This window comes from Chelmon rostratus, chromosome 24 (genome assembly GCF_017976325.1).
Source record: "Chelmon rostratus isolate fCheRos1 chromosome 24, fCheRos1.pri, whole genome shotgun sequence".
NCBI lineage: Eukaryota > Metazoa > Chordata > Actinopteri > Chaetodontiformes > Chaetodontidae > Chelmon > Chelmon rostratus.
Window position 1 is genome coordinate 130001 of NC_055681.1, and position 20000 is coordinate 150000.

At 43.1% G+C, this 20000-nt stretch overlaps 3 protein-coding genes across 4 annotated transcripts in view; 2 read left to right on the plus strand and 1 right to left on the minus strand.

The window, feature by feature from the left end:
* LOC121627174 (sorting nexin-9-like) overlaps positions 1–158 on the plus strand; it is a 10945-nt gene extending 10787 nt beyond the window's left edge. For both annotated transcript variants that reach the window (XM_041965891.1, XM_041965892.1), the window contains exon 17: positions 1–158. This exon is cut by the window's left edge and continues 87 nt beyond it. The gene's annotated coding sequence lies outside the window, so the exon portion shown is untranslated.
* Positions 159–2261: 2103 nt separating this feature from the next.
* LOC121627652 (dynein regulatory complex protein 11-like) lies at positions 2262–15257 on the minus strand. The gene is made up of 19 exons (XM_041966678.1): positions 15244–15257; positions 14095–14422; positions 13548–13661; positions 13275–13463; positions 12443–12514; positions 12116–12318; positions 10297–10381; positions 10149–10226; positions 9785–9857; positions 9194–9360; positions 8693–8779; positions 6410–6462; positions 6246–6328; positions 5703–5810; positions 4985–5184; positions 4761–4847; positions 3813–3990; positions 2786–3024; positions 2262–2581 (listed from the first exon to the last, which is right to left on the minus strand). The coding sequence occupies exons 1-19, from the start codon at positions 15255–15257 to the stop codon at positions 2444–2446; spliced, it is 2496 nt and encodes an 831-aa protein (XP_041822612.1). The 3' UTR covers positions 2262–2443.
* Positions 15258–16302: 1045 nt separating this feature from the next.
* ackr3b (atypical chemokine receptor 3b) overlaps positions 16303–20000 on the plus strand; it is a 4415-nt gene continuing 717 nt past the window's right edge. Inside the window, exons 1-2 of the mRNA XM_041966361.1 lie at positions 16303–16389; positions 18752–20000. The exon at positions 18752–20000 is cut by the window's right edge and continues 717 nt beyond it. Of these exons, the coding sequence (XP_041822295.1) occupies positions 18774–19877 (1104 nt within the window). The 5' untranslated portion in view covers positions 16303–16389; positions 18752–18773 and the 3' untranslated portion in view covers positions 19878–20000. The remainder of the gene's footprint in view (positions 16390–18751) is intronic.

A 20000-nucleotide genomic window follows, 5' to 3' on the forward strand; every position in this document is an offset into this window, starting at 1 on the left:
TCACTGCTCCATTTCTAACGAAATCAAAGTTTTTAGTTTGTTTCATATTAAACGAATGAAGTTGACATTTAACCCTTAAAATGATCATGTGATTTATTTTGTGTGAACTCTTCATGTTGTCATAAACTTTTCACAGATTAAATTCATCTTCATCGCGTCACATGTTTATTTTTTGTTCATTCATTTCCTCATTTAGATTTCTAGAGTTTGTTTTAAACATCCATTAAAATATCTGCATGAGCATAAACTACATTATTTATATTGTGTTTAATGACATTAATAACATAAAACACAAACAATAAATTTCTAAAATGTATTATTGTTTATACTCATTCTTTCTAGTTTTTATTTTTTGAGATTTTGAGAATTATAAATAAATACAGTATAAATAATGAATATAAGTACTAAATAAATACACATTGAATATATTATCTTATATATAATGTTATATAAAAATACAAAATAATAACAATACAACTACAACAATAAAGTACTGAAAATAATAATAAAAATTAAACAAGGGGGGGAAATTATTAGTATTGATCTAATAATAACAACAGAGAAATTAAAACTGTGATGATGTTGAGTCAGAATAGATGTGTTAAATCAAGCTGACCCTGGATCAGCTGCTCCAGGGCTCACTCTGATTCAAACCTGAACATCAGGATTTCCTGCTGACTCAGCATCTGACTGTGACCTCTGACCCAGAGACAGGAAGCGGAGAAGCTGCAGGAAAAAGTCATTTCCTGTCCTGATGGAACTGCTTTTTCTGTTTCTGAGAGTTCAACATAAAAACAGTGAAATACTGCAGTTTGAATACAATCATTATCTGACACACCTGCTGAAACACCTGGTCAGAACAACCTGTCACCTGCTGCAAGAGGTACAAACACCTGATCTCAGCTCAGTCTGCAAAGCAAGGACGAGCAGAAAAACCTCAGTTATGATTCTCAGTGCTTCACAAAGGCAACGTCAGGACTCGTGTGAGTCACATGATCGCTGGGTGGGTCGACGATCCTGCCCATGATCAATGCCTGAGACTCCCGAACTAAAAAAGCCTCTCTGATGAGGACAAAGATCTTCTGTAGCTGCAGGTTTTCGTGCAAACCAAGGAGGAGCTCACCAGGCTGGAACCAGCTAATCAGCTGATCTCAGTCTTCAGCTGACGACTCAGTGATCCCCTGATGCTGATTGGTTGGAATGAAAACCTGCAGCCACATTGACGCACTTAGAGGAACCCTGACCTGGATGAATGAGAAGCTTCACAGTGTAAAATGCTTCATTTCATGGATGGATGGATGGATGGATGGATGGATGGATGGATAGATAGATAGATAGATAGATAGATAGATAGATAGATAGATAGATAGATAGATAGATAGATAGATGGATAGATGGATAGGTGGATGGGTGGATGGGTGGATGGGTGGATGGATGGATGGATGGATGAACAGATAGATAATCAGTGCCTGAATTCCCTCAAACTGCACTGAATTTGCACAAAAAGTAAAATTTAGAGTTGTATCACAGCTGCATTTGACACCAAACCCCTTTAGAAAACATGGTGTTTTTACGGTTTTTGCCTTTAGTGGTACAGCACCTGTAGTTCACATGATACGCTTCAGCTTTAAATAATAAACGAGCTCTTTGTTTCTTCTGCCTGTAAATAATTCAAACTGCACTGAATATTCTTGATAAATTCACTAATCAACGGCTGGGCTTCATTTCTATCGCTGTGCTGTATATCTGCGCTCTCACATGATGTTTTAAAAGGATTAATAAAGTCTAAATTTACCTGTTTACCTGTAGACTCTTTAAAATATGTGGACCTGTTTTATCACACACAAAGCTACATTTACTTTCATGTCATTTTACTCTCCTTCCCTTCAGTCACACAGTCGACAAAGTGACCGCGATGTAAACACACAGAAGAGTTCATTGTTCTGCTCGTGTTCACCTGTACGACAGCTGATTATCTCCAGGTGTGTCTCTGCAGTCATGCTGGTGGCAGGTTACTGAACTGCAGCGTTAACTTGAAATATTCAGATTATATTATATCATAAAATACGTGATAAAACTGTACTGGAGTTTTTTTTAATTGAAATTCAGTAAATCAACATTTGTCACCTTTTGGGAATTTTGTAGTTTTGTGTAAAATGAAAATATATGAAGAAGCCGAAGAGTTTCATTAATTTACAGAAGAGCGACAATGTGAGACAGATTCATTAAAATATGATGTTGCGTCTTTATTATGAGGGGAAATAACTGAGCTACAGAGTATTTATTACTTTGCAGGTTGGTAATAGAAAGTTATTTTCTACTTCAGAATAAAGGATTAAATTAGTAGTTTAACCACAAATTAATCAAATCGATTCCGTACATTCACACATCAGAATATCTAACAGGAAAATAAAAACCAAACACTGTCCAGTAATCTTGTTCATTACTTCTTCATCATCTTCTTTTTGTCCTCTGTGCTCTTCTTCTTCCTCCCTGCTTTGCCTCCTCCTCCTCCCTCTTCTTCGCTGGTTCTGGCAGCTCGAGCCTTCTTCCTGCCCAGTGGCGTCTTCCTGAACCAAACCTGAACAAACCGGTTTGGAGCGTGAAAACTTCTGCTTTTATGATAATTGACACAAACCCTCCACAGGAAGTGAAGACAGACGTATCAACCAATCAGCTGCCACATAGTAACACACCTCAGCGGCTCAATAGCATCAGAGCTAGCAATCTGCACTGTTTACCACAAAACATACTCATTTCTTTATCAAATAAAGTTCTCTCTGACCTTGAAGGCCTCCTCTTCCTCCCTGTACACCGGCTCCATTCTTGACAACGGTTGGATGAACTCTGCGGCGGTTAGCGGTTGGAGGCGGAGCTTCTTCAGCCTGTAGGGTTTGAGCACCGAGCGGACCGCCTCCAGGATGTGACCCTGCGTGAAGCCGTCGGTGATCTTAGCCAATGAGCTGAGGTCCAGACCCGGACCGGGCTCTGCCCCCTCGCGGCGCAGCAGCTCCCTCCAAAGAACTGAGGGAGAATGATGTTAGCATTAGCATGAAGCTTAATGCTAATATAACATGCTGAAATGTTACAGTGATAACTTCAAACATTTCGACATGCTGATGCTGAAACAGCATGCTATTATGTTTAAATGTTGACTGCAAGCATGCTAACATGCTAATGTTAGTGTTACACTGTTAGCACTCCATGTTAACATGGTCACATTTAAGTTCACCTGTAACATAGCATGCAAATAAAAAAAGGCTAATGCTCAACCTGCCAGTGTATTAGTTGTTATACTGATAATATGATAATATTGGTATATTAGGATGGAGAATATATGTCATAATGCTTAATATACAAATTCTAGCAGGTTATGCTGTACATGCTAATAATGTTGGTAATAATTAGTCACAGCTGGTGAAGTATTTTAGGCACATTTTTATATTTATTGAAATTCTCTTTACGTCCTGACAGCAATCAATAAATCAAATGCTCTGACTGCTGCAGGCCTATAATAAAACACCTGCCTGTCCACCGGCCTACCTGCATAGAGCCCTCTGCCTGTGTACTCAGGACAGACGTGTTGCTACAGCTACGTCGAGCTAGTCGCACAAGAACGGCAGCAAAGGTGCAGCCAAACAGCGCTTAACCCTGATCCACAGACTCTGGATCAGCAGTTAACCCTGAGACTCTGGATCAGCTGATAGCACAGTGGCTAGCTAGCTATATGTATAAATACACACACTAATACTAGCAGTAACTGCTCAGCATATATCTAACTGTAGTTTAAGGGCTGTACAGACTCTACTCACCCAGTCTGGAGCTGTAGTCTGGTTTTGGGATCAGGATGATCTTCTTGTAGACTTTACAGAACGGTTTAACGTCGGCATCAAACGGTCTTCGAGTCGTCCCGATCACCAGAACTCGATCCTCCAGTTTCAGAGCCTTCAGAGATTTCAGGAGGTTCTTCTTCAACCTCCGAGGATCAAACTGGAACAAACATCGAGAAGTTTAAGCAGCGCACTGACGGACCCGAGGCTGGACGGTCTGGCCCATTTCCAGACCAGGAAGAATCCAGTTTCGGGTTGGACCAGCTCAGTCTCAGTTTTACTTGTTTGATTCCTTCAGCGGTCAAAAGGGTTTGGTAGAAAATTTTAATCTGGTCATCTAAAAAATATTTATAGTTCCAAAATAAATGTAGCCTCGTTTCATCAGCTAAAACGATAAAGTTATAAAGTTTCAAACATTTTGAGGTTTAGTTTTTATTTAATCAAATTTGAGTTGTATTAATACATTTAGTGTTTATTTGATAACATTTTGAATGTTATTTATAAATTTTGTGTTTTTGTGATGAACTTTGAGATAAAAACAGGATGTAGACAGAAAGTATTCAGATGTTAACATTTAATATTTCATATTTCATAAAATCTCCATCAGTTCTTATTGAGACATTTTGAGGAGAAACTGTAAATGTCTTTTTGAACACCTGGAAGTTTTTATTGGTTTTGTTTCAATCCTTTTACAATGTTTATAACGTAATATGAATCATCTCTGTTCAGTGTGATGGAGCAAAGCAGCCAGCAGGGGGCAGCACAGGCTGATTAAAAACACTGGAGACCTTCAGTATAAAATATAACTGTACCTTCTGAACTTCAGAATAAAACAACAACTGCAGCTTCAGACCTTCAGAATAAAATCCTGTTAGAACATTAGACACTCTGATGATCTATTTTCAGTGAATGCTTCATTATTTTCCTGACCTTTCGACCGCTTTTCAGAGCTTTCCTGTAGAACCATTTTTCTGCGTCTTCAATCCAGATGACAGATGGCTGCAGCTCACCTGCCACCTGACCGGAGACACAACACCAATCAGAGAACAGATGCTGACAATTATGATACAGACACAGTCAGAGAAGCAGGAGACGAATCAGTGAACTGACTCTGACACATTAAGGGAAAGCACAGATTTGTCGACGAGGCTTGCCTTGAAGATCAGGTGCAGCAGGTAGGCGGCTCCTCCTCTGCTGGGATACCTGGTGCTCAGGTGGGCGGGGCTCAGGTGAAACAGGTGAGCCCCAGTCTCGTTGCAGACGGCGTGAACCAACATCTTCTTGCCAACTCCAGACGGACCAGCCAGCAGCAGAGTCTTTACCGCCGGGAACTCCTTCAGGACCGTCGGGGATCCTGGAGGGAAAATTAGGGATCAGTGTCTGAAGGTGATGTGTGACATCACTGTGATGAGTGAAGGATGATGGGAAACCTCTTCCAACAGGTGAAACAGAACTTCAAACATCACAGTGCAGATCTCAAAAAGAGCTACGTTAAAGGTCAGAACCTGGTTTGGTTTCAGTTCAAATGCTAAATCTCGTCTGCAGAACTTCCCTGAGAATCTTCACGTCTTCAGGTTTTCGCTGTCCTGCTAACAGGAGCTGCTAACAGGAGCTGCTAACAGGAGCGGCTAACAGGAGCGGCTAACAGGAGCTGCTAACAGGAGCGGCTAACAGGAGCGGCTAACAGCTAAGTCAGCAGACTATTCATGAACACACTGTGACTCAATGTAAACAAAACATCAGGCCAACATTAAACTTCCTTTTTACATCCCTCAGAGCATCATGGGAACTGTAGTTCTCACAAGACGGCTAACTAACGAGCAGAAGTAAGACAAAGAATAATTAGACATTATTGATGAGCTGTTGACTGACCCAGAGGCAGGACGCTGTACAGAGTGATGAGCTGTCTGATATCAGATAGAGATGGCATCGGTTCAGTGTTCACCTGTCTGAGAGTTGAGCCCAGGTAGCTGTACTCACCTGGACAGATGGACACCAGGTGAGACAGACAGGTGAGGCAGAGACAGTGAAGTTAAAAGATTTACTAAAACAAACTGTGAACTACAGTTACATCATCAATCAAACCTATGATGAAATATGTTTTTTCCACGATGAAGATGAGACTTCACTGAACACTAACGATGACTTTCCAAAAAACAACGAGACTAAAATGTAGTTTAAAAAACAGGAGACAAATTATTAAAGACACTTTTTCTTTCAATGCAGACACAATAAGCACGACTGTGTAACAGATAAAAATATACATAAATGACAAAAGTTTAATATCATGAAAGTGTTCTTTCAGATTTCTGCTTGAAAAATGATCAACTTCAAAATCTGCTGTTGCCGAGCAACTGGCCTGCACGTGGTTACAAACAGTTTGTTCAAAATAAAAGGCGTTGATGTTGTTGTTACCGATATAGTCAGAGAGCTTGATGCTCATTGGTTGGATGAGGACACCCTCCAGAATCAACTCCTCATACAGAGACTGTAAAGACCTGAGAGAAGAACCAATCACAGCTCAATAAAGACACAGGAACCAATCACAGCTCAGAGAACATCCCAAAAGGTGAACTCACCTGTCTGCTGTCAGGTCGGCTCTCTTCTTCTTTTTTTTGGTTTTCTTCTTCTTCTACAAATAAAATAAAGCTACATAAAATGTTTCTATGACCCTGATTCCAAACATGTTCCGACCCTGTTTAAACAGACCTGGGCATCTACGGCCCGCGGGCCACATCCGGCCCGTTCGGGGTCCCTGTCTGGCCCATGTGAGGTCAACTGTAAACTAGACATAAAGAATAAATAGAATAAAATAAAAAATATATTTATGCTGTGCACACAATATGGCTGTGATGCTTTTATTCTGAAAATATTGCCTTTTTTTATTTATGTCAGGACCCACATGTGCAGGTGAACAGTTAATTATTTGAACACTCACTGATGGCAGGTTTTATTGAACAGAGACTGAAAACCAGAAAGAAAATCCAGAAAACCACATTAAATAAAACATATTAAATATTTCAGTATTTGATCCCTGTCAAAGCACTGCTGAGTACTCGCTGCAGAAACCCTTGTTGGTCAGAAGTTTCCTGTAGTTGACGACCAGGTTTGTACACATCTCAGGAGGATTTTTAGACCCCTCCTCTTCGCAGATAATCTCCAAATCTTTCGGATTTCGAGGCTTGGCAACTCGAAGCTTCAGTTCCCTCCATAGATTTTCTATATGTCTGGAGACGGCTAGGCCACCTTAATGTGCTTCCTCTGGAGCCAGGCCTTTGTTGCCTTGGCTGCATGTTTTGGGTCACTGTCATGCTGGAAGACCCATCCACGTCTCATTTCTAGCGCCCTGCTGAGAGAAGGAGGTTGTCACCCAGGATACATGATGGTGTGGGTGGTGTTCTTGGGGTCAGAATTCCTCTTCCTCCAAACACGGCGCACCTTATTGTTACCAAAGAGCTCGATTTTGGTTTCATCTGACCACATCACCTTCTCCCCAGCATTCTCTGAATCATCCAGGTGTTCATTGGCGAACTTCAGACGGGTCTGTACAGGTGCCTTTTTGAGGAGGGGGACCTTACAGGCGCTGCAGGACTTTAATCCATTACGGCGTGGTGTGTTACCAATGGTTTTCTCTGTGACTGTGGTCCCAGCTGCCCTGAGATCATTAACAAGCTCCTCCTGTGTAGTTCTGGGCGGATCCCTCACCTTTCTCATGATGATGAGGTGAGATCTTGTGTGGAGGGAGACTGACAGTCACTTTGTGCTTCTTTCATTGGCGTATAATCACATCAATCACCCAGCTTCATGCCAATGGTCTTGTAGCCCATTCCAGCCTTGTGCAGGTCTACAGTCTTGTCCCTGATGACCTGAGACAGCTCTTTTAGGTTGGAGTCTGATGATTGATTCTGTGGACAGGTGTCTTTAATACAGGTAACAGGTTGAGATTAGGAGTAAAGGACTAATCTGTGTGAGCCAGAATCCGTTATGGTTGGATGGAGGGGTTCAAATACTTATCTGAATCAATTAATATAATCAATTAATAGATATGTTTCTGTGGTTTTCTGGATTTTCTTTGTGATATTCTGTCTCTCACTGTTAAAATGGTCCTAAAATTATAGACCGTTCGTTTCTTTGTCGGCAGGCAAACTTGCAAAATCAGTGATCAAATAATTATTTCCTCCACTGCCCAGGTGATGCTGGTCAACGATTACAACTTGAATCCACCAGACCCTCACTGGCAGCCCAGTAGTGTCTGAATGCTACCAAACACGAGGAGAAATACAAGAACTTGTCTGATCAAGCTTTGCCCAGCTACTCATTTCCATACGTGGGATATCTACCACTGCGGCCATGCGGTCAATGAAAGGGACGACACCCGGGGGGGATTTATTCATGGAGGGAAACGCATGTTTGGACAAGTTGGGACTGAAATGGAACAAGCTGACAGGTGTGACAAATCTGACGGGAAAAATTCTGGATTAAGTGACAGAAGTGAACCCTGAGCAGAAAATTGATTTTTTAATTGTGTTCTACGTCAGAATGTTCTTATTCTACTGATTACCAGCAGCAACTAATCAAAAATATATAATTCAATGCTTTTTACAGAGCAGAATTAAGTTATTGTTGGTTAGCCCCTCCAACACTACATCTGGCCCCTCGTCAAAATTAATTGGTTTAAAACAGATTCTTTCTGACATAAACTCAATTAAAACAATATCTTTAACGTTTCACTCATCAGCTTCGGCTTTTTCTGAATTTAACATGTTTCAAACGTGTTGGGACGGTTTAAAACACACAAACAAACGCGGCGCGCTCCTAAAGGCCTGGACCATGTGGAGGAGGAGGTATTCATGGACTCTGACCTTTCTGTTTCCTCTCTTGGTCTTGGTCTTTGTTTTGTCGACAGCCAGTTTGAGGTGTGTCAGCTCCACCCTCATCAGCTCATCCACCTGACAATATGAAGAAATGAAACACACCCACAGCTTCACACAGCAGAGACAGCTGAAACTATTCCAAAATATTCCAAAAGATCACCGTGGAAGTTTATTTCAAAACTTCAGCCTGGAAACCTGGAAAATATTCAAAACCATCAGCTGTACTGTAAAAGATTAAAATCAGGGAATACACTGTAAAAAACACAATCGACTGATGGGCGGTAAAAAAACAAAGTGGAGGACGAAAGCGAAAAACACATCCGACGGATGCACTGTAAAAAGTTACAAACATGTAATTCATTAAAAACAATAACCTGTAAAGAATTACAACGAGGACGACTGTGAATTCAAATTAAATTCAGATTTAAAGGACCAGTTCACCCAAAAAAAAGAGGTTTTATCAGTTAACATGACAAAACCACGACTCACCTGAAGTCTGACTTCCTGTTCCACTTCCTGTCTCTTCGCCTCTCTGAGCAGCTGAACATCAACACTCTGTTGTTGGTCATCACGGCGATGCCACACGTCTGAACACACGGAAACAGGAAGAGTCAGGTGTGTGAGAACCTTTATTTTCTCAGGACGAGACAGGAAGTGTTAACAACAGTAAAATAAGCTGATCCAGGTGCAGCCGACGGATCCCGATTGTCCTCGGCGACTCCCAGGAGCCACTTCCTGCCGCTAACGGCTCCACTTCCAGCCTGGAAGTGTGTACGTCCTGTGTGAGCAGCGGGCTCAGAGCCAATCACAGAGCAGCTGGTGGATAAGATCAGACCTCAGCCCAAAAAATCAAAACAAGAAGAACAAGTGAAGCAGCTGTGACCTCAGACGAACTCGCTATTATTCATTTATTCAAGTGATTATTAGAAAAAGAAAGTTTTTATTTAACTTTTTATTTCTGTAAATAATGTTTGAAAATGACTGATTGTTTTATTCAACTCATCTTCCTCTCCTCCTCCTCCTCCTCCTCCTTCCTCAGGAACAGTAACGGCACAGTAATAAGAGGAGATTTAGACTCACCTGAGTAGATTCTGTCTCCTTTGACGACTTCAGAGAGGAAACAGCTGACAGGATTCGTCCAACTGTCATCTTCCTACAACAGACCACATCAGACCAGACCACATCAGACCAGACCACATCAGACCAGAAGACATCAGACCAGACCAGCATTCACTTAATAATGGCAGTTTGTCCCTAGACTGTGACTGTCCTTCACAATAAAACTTCAAAAATGGTCAAAATAAAGTTAGAAAAGACTAAATAGTTTTTAAATGTACTCATTTCTGCATTAGTTTGTTATTGATCCAGTTTAATGAACTTATTCTGTGAATTAAAGCTGGTGTACCTCTGCTTCCTCTTTCTTCTTCCTTCCTGTCATCTTTTTCTTCTTCTCTGGTCCTCCTCTCTTCTCTCTCTTCTTCTTCTGTCTTTCCTGCCCCCTCGCTGCCAGCTCAGCTGAAACCTGATGACACGAAAACATTAAATTTATCCCTCAAATGTAGAATTATTAAAAAACCCGCAGGTGTGCTCACCTGTTCAGGTGTTTTCTGACTGAATAATGAAGCTGATCCTCCGTCTTCAGTGTCAGGAAACTCTGGAAACCTTCCTGTGGCATCCCTGCAGGCAAGAGAGAGGGAAAAACACACAAACAGAAGTCATTCAGTTACATATTCATCAGAAATGAGATGTTTTTATTTCTTATTCTTCAGGTTAGACAAAATCTAACGAGACAGAAACACACAATTATAAAAAGAAGAAGAAACTTTCCATCTGTAGGATTGAGACAATGTCAGCCATCCATGTGTGGAGGGAGGGGGAGAGGGTGATTTCCCCCCCCCCCCCCCCCCCCCCAAAATGAGATGATCCTCCTCAGCAGCAAAGACTGCTTCCAGCTCCACGCTTCTTCGTCAGCCTTTGAGGGGCCACAGACTGAAACTAAAAATCAGCTGCTGGCAGGACTCAATTATTTATCTTATCTATACAGCTTCAGGTACTTCAGGGCCCAGCCCCCCTTCCCAAGCCTCCATAGTTTTCACAGTTCAGGCTTCTGTACAACCACTGAAAAACCAAACCAGATGCTGGAGTCAGGAGGGTTCTTCAAGGTGTCTGGACTAGAAACAAGACCTTTCCCATCCAGACATGGCAGCTTCTCTGTGACCATAAGACTAAAAAAGAAACTGAAGTCTCTTCTAACCTGGTTCAGGATTCAGTGTTCAGAGTTTCTCAGAACAAAACTGGCAAAACTGAGAAGAGGATGACTGGAGAGGAAGAGTCGGCAACATCGTTAGCCTCCATATGGAGCCACAAGGGGGCCTCAGTGCCCAGGCACTGAGACCTTCATTAGGTCTAAAAGGCTCCTAAAGATCAAAGGTCAACACTGATTGACAGCATCTGATTGGCTGGAGTCACTTCTGTCAGACATGATTAAATGTCCACTAATTGAATGTTTAACTGCTTCGCTCTCTGCTCTTCTTCAAACTCAGGTGAACCTTCACCTGCTACTGATGAAGATGAGCTAAATCACAGGTTTCAGTTTCCTGTCCCGCGGTGAAATCAGCTGTTTTTTCAGTTAGTCGGTTGGTGTCAAAAACAGAATATTTAATTGAATCTGACAAACAGCTAAAGCTAATTAAAGTGGGGGACAGGTTTATGTCTGTGGGTCGGTTCCCTGACCTTTGACCTTCTGTGGACCTGATGAAGGACTCTGATGGACTTGGTCTGATTCATCAATCTCAAGGATCCTGTCGGTTCTATCATTGTGTTGGAGAGTCTGTATTACTGTGTACAAATCTAACTAATCAAAAAACTCAAAAAACGCAGACTTTGACGCCCTGAAATAAGAGGAACCAGAGGAGGTAAAGAGAACAGGAAAGGACCAGGGGAACCAGGCTTAGAACCAGAAAAAAACAAAGAAAACACAGGAGGAAGAACTAGAGGAAACAAAGGAGGATGCAAAGGAACCAGATGATAAATCAAAGGCAGCAGAGGAACTGAATTACACATAATAGCTGAAAACCAGCAGTAAAACTAGGAGGACCAGAGGAAGAACCAGACCAACTACAATGATTCAAAAAAGCTGAAGAGAAACCAGGTAGGAAGAAAGAGAGGAGGAACAGGGAAGCCACTGACGACAGGAGGGAGGAAGAGTAGGAAGGAACTGAGGAATCAAAGGAACCAAAAGAAAAGGAGAACAAAACAAAGAAATGAAGGGAACGGGACCGACTGGAGGAGCCACAATAGCCAAAAAAGAAAAACCACAGGAAGACTCAGGGGAAGAAAGAAATGGAACCATGACGACCCAGAAAAGAACCAAAGAAACCAGAGACAACACATTTGAGGTTCAGGACTCACCTGCACTCGATGAACCACTGACGGATCTGTTCCTGCAGGGTCTCCCTGATGTTGGTTCCCTCCATTTCTCGAACTGACTTCTTCACACTTAGCTGGGCTCTTTGGTACTGCCCCTCGTTCTGATCCTGGATCAGCCTCCGATGCACTGACACCTGCTCGGCCTGGACCTGAGATGAACTGGGACCAGGAGGCTCTGCTGGGATCTGAGGACCAGAAGATCACAAGCAACTATGAAGGCATATGAGGAACCAGAGAAATAACGGTAACCAGTGAATATACAGTTGATCTGAGTCCTGCAGTTTGTGTTGTTGGGTGAGAGAACATTACCATTCCCAGAAATATCATCTCCTCAGTTCTCTGTCTGTTGGTCCGGTTCCTCTGGCTGTGACCTCTCCACACCTGAAACACCACAATGAAAGGTTTGATGTTCATCTGACTGCATGTTTTTAGCATATTTGGTTCATGTTCAAACAGTCAAACAATAAAGATTCACAGATTCAAACAGAAATAAAGAAGGCAAATCAGGTTTCACTCCAGGTGTGAAAGGAACTTCCTCCACTTCCCTGAAGCAGAAAACGCTGCACCGAGGTCTGCAGGACAGCCTAGAGAGGCCATCTGACCCGTCTTCGCAGGGTGGACTGCTGATTTGGGTCCTGAGGATTGTCAGTGCTTCTTGTTCCGTTTGTGTTGTCGCTCTCTGCTTTGGTAAAACTGTGAAATGAATTTAACTGGTTGCTGCTCACCAGGATGTAAGAAATAACTGCCCCCACCCAGTGAGGAGAAGGTAGCTGTCAGGGCAGTGTGGGGTCAAAATGCCGGTGAAGTGGTTCACGCACTGCAGATGGTTCTGGAAGAACCTTCCATAGAGAGGTGACTCACATGTTGAGTCCATGAATGTGTGGAAGCATCTGTCCTCGACCCACTTTGGTGTCTTCATGAGCATTTAAAGACACGTTAAAATGTCCTAGTTTGAGGTACTTTCATTTTCCTTTCTGTGATTTTAACTGTAATAAAAAGTCAAAACTTGAACTGAGCCGTCACAGTTTTGTGTAAAAATCTTAATTCTGACTCGAAAGTCGAGACGGTTCTATGAGGGGGACGTTCATACGAAGTGATCTGATTTCTGCATTTATGTATTCAGATGTTTCAGATCCATCACCTTCTGGATCAGGATCGCGGCCTGAGTCTGGGTCAGGCTGGTGGGTTTCCAGGTGTGTCTGTGGACGCCTTTCTCTGACTGGACGAGCATCTTCACGAACTGGGCTCTGGTTCGTCCCTGCCGAGCGCGCTCAGACACCTGCAGCAGACGAGCGGCCTCCTCCAGAGTCATGGACTGGACCGAAGTCGCCTGCAGGGACCAGAGAAAGAAAGATTTAAAAACTGGACTTTATAAACACAGACTGGTTCTGATCAGGACTGGTTTCTCTCTGACCGTGCGGTTGGTTCGTTGTGGATCCAGGATGTTGGTGAACATGGTCTGTTTGTGTCTCAGCAGCTGAATCTGGTCTCTCAGACAGTACCGTGGGACAGGGATCTCCAGATCCTTCTGCAAATACAAATGTACATGAATATGATCCAGAGGACTACAGTTAGCTGTTCTCTACTCACAGGAGTTAACTGGACATTTAATGTGTCCTCTCAGACTTTGAGCTGGTTTCACTGGATCACTGTGACACTGAAGAGAGCTAAAAACATGAAGATTCTGAGGCAAGGTGTGAATTGTCTTCTTCTCTGGTTTCTCAGTGGACTTCTGGAGGTTTGTTCTGGATCGTCAGAGATCCTGATCTCCGAAGGAAGTCACACTTTTTTCTTTGTAGATTTATTTTCCAGTTCGTGTGGCTTCCCCTCCTTTGTTCAACCGGAGGGTGAAAAGAGACAAAGTTTTTGAGAAAGTTTGAATTTTATCAGCTGCTGTAAACCAGTTTTCTTCCAGGGATTATGTCCGGAAGGGATCGGTTCTGATGGTTTCCTGGACTCACCGGTGTCATCTTCAGATCCAGCAGCAGTTCATCAAAGTAGTGAAACTCTGAGAGCTCCAGCTCCACCATCTGACTCTTGAGCTCCAGGAGTCGACCCGTGAGCCCCTCCAGGACCATCCGGACCATCTGCCTCCTCTGAGGCTGCACCAGCTGCTCGTAGACCTCCTCCAGACTGCGGAAGATCTGCAGGTACTTCAGGTAAAGTACAGCTCGGTCCTGAAAGACATGCAGCCTATTCGTCTGAGGACCAGGAGGCTCCACAAGAAGCTCCTCCTGAAGGAGGCCCTGGAGAGCGCTGTGAGCCGCCACCCACTTCCTGTTACAGGAGCTGAGGACCAATCAGAGGAGACATAAGAGACTGAGGCCACAGTGACTCAAGTTTAACCAAAACTGAAATGGCCCTCGAGTCAGGATCAGGTGTCAGTTCACAGTTGTTCACGCGTTGTGGATTTGAACCTGCTAATGGCCTGCTCCAGATCTGGACTTTAACCTGCTCCAGATCTGGACCTGAACCTGCTCCAGATCTGGACCTTAACCTGCTTCAGATCTGGACCTTAACCTGCTGCCTTTATTGAGTCAAGGCTCTGATTTCAAAATAATCCATGTAGTAACCTCCAGAGTTTATAGTTTTTATGTCTTTTCATTGAAGTGAATCGTTTTTAAATAACATTCATTAAGATTTTAAAATAGTTTTTTGATTATTTTTCATGCTTCACTATGTTGGAAACTGAACTGTGTTTTCACGTATTTTTATCATTAAAATTGAATCCGTCACATTTCTGACAAATAGTGAAAACTTTAGAATCATTTCTGATGTGACGTCTTTGTTTCAAAACTTTGACTCACAATTTATGACTTTCTGAGAACAAACGATGACTTTTAAACTTCTTCAAAAAAGTCACAATTTATACAAAACCATGATCTGACGTTTAAAATCAAATTAAAAAGTCATTATGATCTTCCACAGTTTGTCTCAGTCTGAAGCTGCAGCCAATCACAGCACAGCACTTTGGTAGTGTCACATCAAAGAGGACAATCAGAGTCTGTTGTCATGGAAACACCAACACAGCCTCACAAAATGCAAAGAAAAACACGCTGACACAACAAGTGAAAAGCTGAAATGTTGAATGTTTGAATTTCAGAGCTTACCTGCGTGACGTCATCACGAGACGGGCCTCGGGATTCTAAAAAAACAAATCAATAAATCAGATGAGATCTGTGTGGAGGGTTCACACCACTGGGACCTCAACTGGTTTCACTGGGATCTCAGCTGCTGGTTTCACTGGCTTTCTTCTTCAGTGTTTGTGCAGCGGAGCGCAGCAACGCCGCGCATGCGCACCAGACAGTGCTCGGACGGGTTTGTGACAGAAACACAGAAGAAGAAGAGGAGGAGGAGGAGGAGGAGGAAGAAGAAGAAGAAGAGTAAATAAAAACAGCCTCCTCCTCTCTGACCCGAGGCCATCCCGCAGATTGTTCCGGTGTGTGTTTCTTCAAACTTTATTTAAACCTGAAGCTCAAAGTTGACAAAAATCTCCATGTTGAAATCCATTTTTATTTTATTTAAAGATATAAATTATCATTTTCTCTTTTTGTTCATTTTAATTGTATCATTTGTTTTATTCACATTTTAAATAACATATTGATATATTACTATTATGTTTTATTATTTAGAAATATAAATATTATATATTTTCATATATGTATATATTATTTTACTTTTTAAAACTTGAAATGTAATTCAAATGACATTTCGGGTGAATGAATGTGAAACTGAATTTCTAATCAGAATTTAAACTTTTTATAACTTTCTAACTTTAATGATGACCTTTGTGAGTTTTGTTCCACACTTTGCGTGTTTTTTAATATTTAAGCATAAAAGACAAAAGTAAAAATCCAATCCCTTTATATCTGAAATATTAATGAACATAGACTCTGTCCTCTGAATGTAGAAGCTTCCTGAAGCTGCTGAATCAGAACTTTATTGTCAGATTACACGTCACGCATCTGTGACGCTTTTGTTTGCGGTTTAAATGGAAATCCGCAGTTTTTTCGCACATCCTTCAGATGTTTTGTCCCGCAGCTGAGATGCAATAAATCACCGCAGATCCTGCTCTCTGTGGGCGTTTCTTCTTCTCTCCTGATGCTTACTAAACCGCAAAGAGAACACGGACCCGGTCAGTCCGCCTCAGTCCGCCTGGCGCTCGCTGCTGGAGAAACTGGACTTAAACCCGCTTCAGGACCTGGATTTAACCGAGAGGATTCTGCTCAGCTTCATAGCTTTATCCTGCTCGACCTGTAAGTGTTTTAAATTCTTTAAATGCTAAAAATCCAACTGTAGTTTGGCTCCATCTCGCATGTTTCTGCAGGTAAACCGGCTCTGCGGTCACAGGCCAGACTCCCTTCAGAAAAGAGTCTTTTTGGAAGTTTTGTGAAGTACGCGCTTCCCTAAGAAAACTGTGAAATGTTATGAGCAAACCTGTAACAATGGCTGCCCTCTTATTTATTCGGAACGTAAATAATACAGCAAATATTATTCTGTGATGGTGAAATCTCAACTTTTATTAACGGATTTCTGCTTCTGGTGGAGTGTAACTACAGCACATCCTTCAACCTGAACATCTAAGAAGTGACATCTTTAAGGACGACCGTCCTGTGATGGTCTCTGAACTGTGAGCCGAACTGAAGAGTGCATCACGTTTGTTCTCTACAAATATTAATAAACGGCTTATAAACTGTTAATATCTACCAGTGAACTAAGAAACCTTAAACAGTTGATTTTCTTCATCGCGTTTAGTTCCCGCTCTGTCCTCATGTGCAAATCCTGAAACACGTATGGAAGCACTGAAATGGCAAACAGCAAGTGACCACGAGTCGTGCAGTTTGGTCGTCTTGAGAAGACTCGTAAGCCGGACTCCATTTAAAAATATGTCGTTTTGAAGTGTTTCCACGGGAGGAAGTTATTCCAGCACATAGCTCAAACTGATGCAAAGTTGGCAGATTTTAAGTACGAGCGTCCCTTCATGGTGTATGAGACATGGGCCGGACTGAAGACTGAATCCTGTTCATTCCTCCACGTTTTGTGCCTTTTTAACGCTTTGAAGAAATGTGTGAATAAGGTCAGATTCCTTAAATATGGACATTATTAAACGGAGTTCGGTACAGAATCGATGGCAGCGTGTGACTAAGGCTGTTGTCGATGTTGCTTAATGAACAGCAGTCAGACTTTATGGTGCTTTTACGGCTCTGCTGCTCTATACGGCTCTGAGGGTGCGTTCAGGAGCGTCTTATCTAACCCACTGGTAAACACTGAATTGGAGCTCTGGTTCCACTGTCTGTAAGCGTGGGAGCAGCGCGAGCTCATTAACATAAGCCTGAATGGGTCCGTAAACGCACCACAGAGAGAGCATCACAACACTGAGCTCCAGCTGAGAAAAGATTTGATGTTCAAATTCAAACATTTCTCCCAGTTTGTGTGAAGCAGCTGAAACGTTCTGAACTGGTTTTACTGGACAAGATGTTCACATCTGATTCTCAACATGATAATAAATAAATTCAGTTTAGAAAGAACAAAGTTAATTTTACTTTAAACTCTCTTTCATCTGTGTTCTTCCTCGTTGTCCTCCTCCTCCTCCTCCTCCTCTCTGTCCTCAGACTGAACCACTAATTGATCTTTGTTTCAGCTCGACAGTAAACTTTTATTCTGAAGGTCATGACCTTTCACTTTATAGTCTCCTGTTCAGCTTTTATTTTACACTGAAGGACCAATAAAACTCTGACTGCTCTTCTTTTGTTTCTTCCTCCTCTTCCTCCTCCTCCTCCTCCTCTTCTCACAGGACACTAAATGACTTTTTAATTTAATGAAAAAGGAAACTTTTAGAATTTTAAAGACAAGTTAATGAGAAAAGACTTTGACTTTTAAGTGAAATGTATGATATCAGTTGAATTTTGTCCAAATTAAATCACTTTTAAAGATAAAGTTATGTAAAAAAAAAAAATAGAAATGTATTTTACATCTTAGATTTCTGACTGGAAAACTCTTATCTTGTCGTATAAAGCCTGGATTTGTTGTGTCGACAACATCAGTAAATTGAGAGATTTTTCAGTGGAGTTTGGTGAGTGAGAACAAACTGAAAGAAAACACGGAGTGATGATGATGATGATGATGATGATGGGCAGAAAAAGTTACTTCAAAGAACATGGGAAAGTCTGTTATATATAAAATGATTGATTTAGTTTTTTATTCAAAATCCATCATGGTTTTGATCGTTAAAATAAAAACTATAATAAGAAACAGTCAGCATTATTGTTTTTTTTCCTGCTGAATAAATCTCCAAACAGGAAGTGGAAACACTTTCTTTGTTCAGACAGGAGCGGAGCAGTCAAACCCGTCTTCAGTGCTTTTTTTATTGATCTCACTATTGATCGATCATCATCACACACTTCCTGGTTATTGTTCCATCTGTTTCCTGTCAAAGTGTTTTAGTTTATTAATGATGTCTGGATGGTTTGACCTCCTCTGACCTCCTGTCCATCTGTCCATCTGTCCATCTGTCTCTGTGTGTGGTCTGTGTGTGTGTGTGTGTGTGTGTGTGGTCCCTGTGTGTGTGTCTGTCTGTCTCATGAGCTCATTATTTATTCACTGGTTCCTGTTTTCCAGGCGTGGAGCTGACCTCGCCATCATGAGTCTGAGCACCAACGACCTCACCGAGCTCATGGAGCTGTGGGAGGAGCTAAACCTGACCGCCGCCGACCACTACAACCTGTCCCACGTGGAGACGCTGCTGTGTTCAGGCACCGTCAGCCACGCCGCCCTCCTTCACGCTCTCTCCGTCCTCTATGTCTTCATCTTCCTGATCGGCCTCGCTGCCAACGCCCCGGTGGTGTGGATCAATTTGCGCTCCGACAGGAAGCGCTACGAGACGCACCTGTACATCCTGAACCTGGCCGTGGCCGACCTGTGCGTCGTGGCCACGCTGCCGGTGTGGGTGACCTCGCTGCTGCGGGGGGGTCGCTGGCCTTTCGGAGAGGCCGTCTGTAAACTCACACACCTGATCTTCAGCGTCAACCTCTTCAGCAGCATCTTCTTCCTCACCTGCATGAGCGTGGACCGCTACCTGTCTGTCACAGTGTTCACCGATGCGCCCGACAGCCACGGGAAGAAGGTGGTACGGCGGCTGATCTGCATCCTGGTCTGGCTGCTGGCGTTGGCGGCGTCCGCCCCCGACACCTACTTCCTGCAAGCGGTGAAGTCATCGCACCACGACGGTGTCTGTCGGCCGGTGTACCCGACCGGCAACCCTCGCGAGTGGATGGCAGGTGTCCAGCTGAGCTTCATCGTACTCGGCTTCGCTATCCCTTTCCCCGTCATCGCGGTCTTCTACCTCCTCCTGGCGACGGCGATCCCTTCCAGCTCAGACCAGGAGCGCCGCATCAGCCGCCGGCTCATCCTCACCTACATCGTGGTCTTCCTGGTGTGCTGGCTGCCGTTCCACGCCGTTCTTCTGCTCGACACGCTGTCCCTGCTCGGCCTCCTTCCCTTCAGCTGCCGGCTGGAGAACTTCCTGGACGTGGCGCTGCACCTGACGCAGTGCTTCTCGTTGGTCCACTGCTGTGTCAACCCCGTCCTCTACAACTTCCTCAACAGGAACTACCGCTACGACCTCATGAAGGCCTTTATCTTCAAGTACTCCACCAAGACTGGGCTCGCCAGACTCATCGACGGCTCGCACGCCTCCGAGACCGAGTACTCCGCAGTGACGGTGGACGGCGGCGTCCCGATGTGAACTCGCAGTACTTGGGAATACAGGAAGTACCGCTGACCCCCGGGCTGTGGTGGGAACTGACTCTGAACACTGCTTATTACTTACAAACACGTCTTCTACTTGTTCCTGGTCGCGGTGATCGTT

Bases quoted from the DNA above. Each gene is read 5' to 3' on its own strand.
- LOC121627652 (XM_041966678.1), bottom strand. The intron at 13,464-13,547 runs GTCAGAGAGAAA...TGGTCCCTGCAG, and splicing joins CACAACGAACCAACCGCACG to GCGACTTCGGTCCAGTCCAT. The intron at 8,780-9,193 runs GTGAGTCGTGGT...TCATATTGTCAG, and splicing joins AACAGGAAGTCAGACTTCAG to GTGGATGAGCTGATGAGGGT.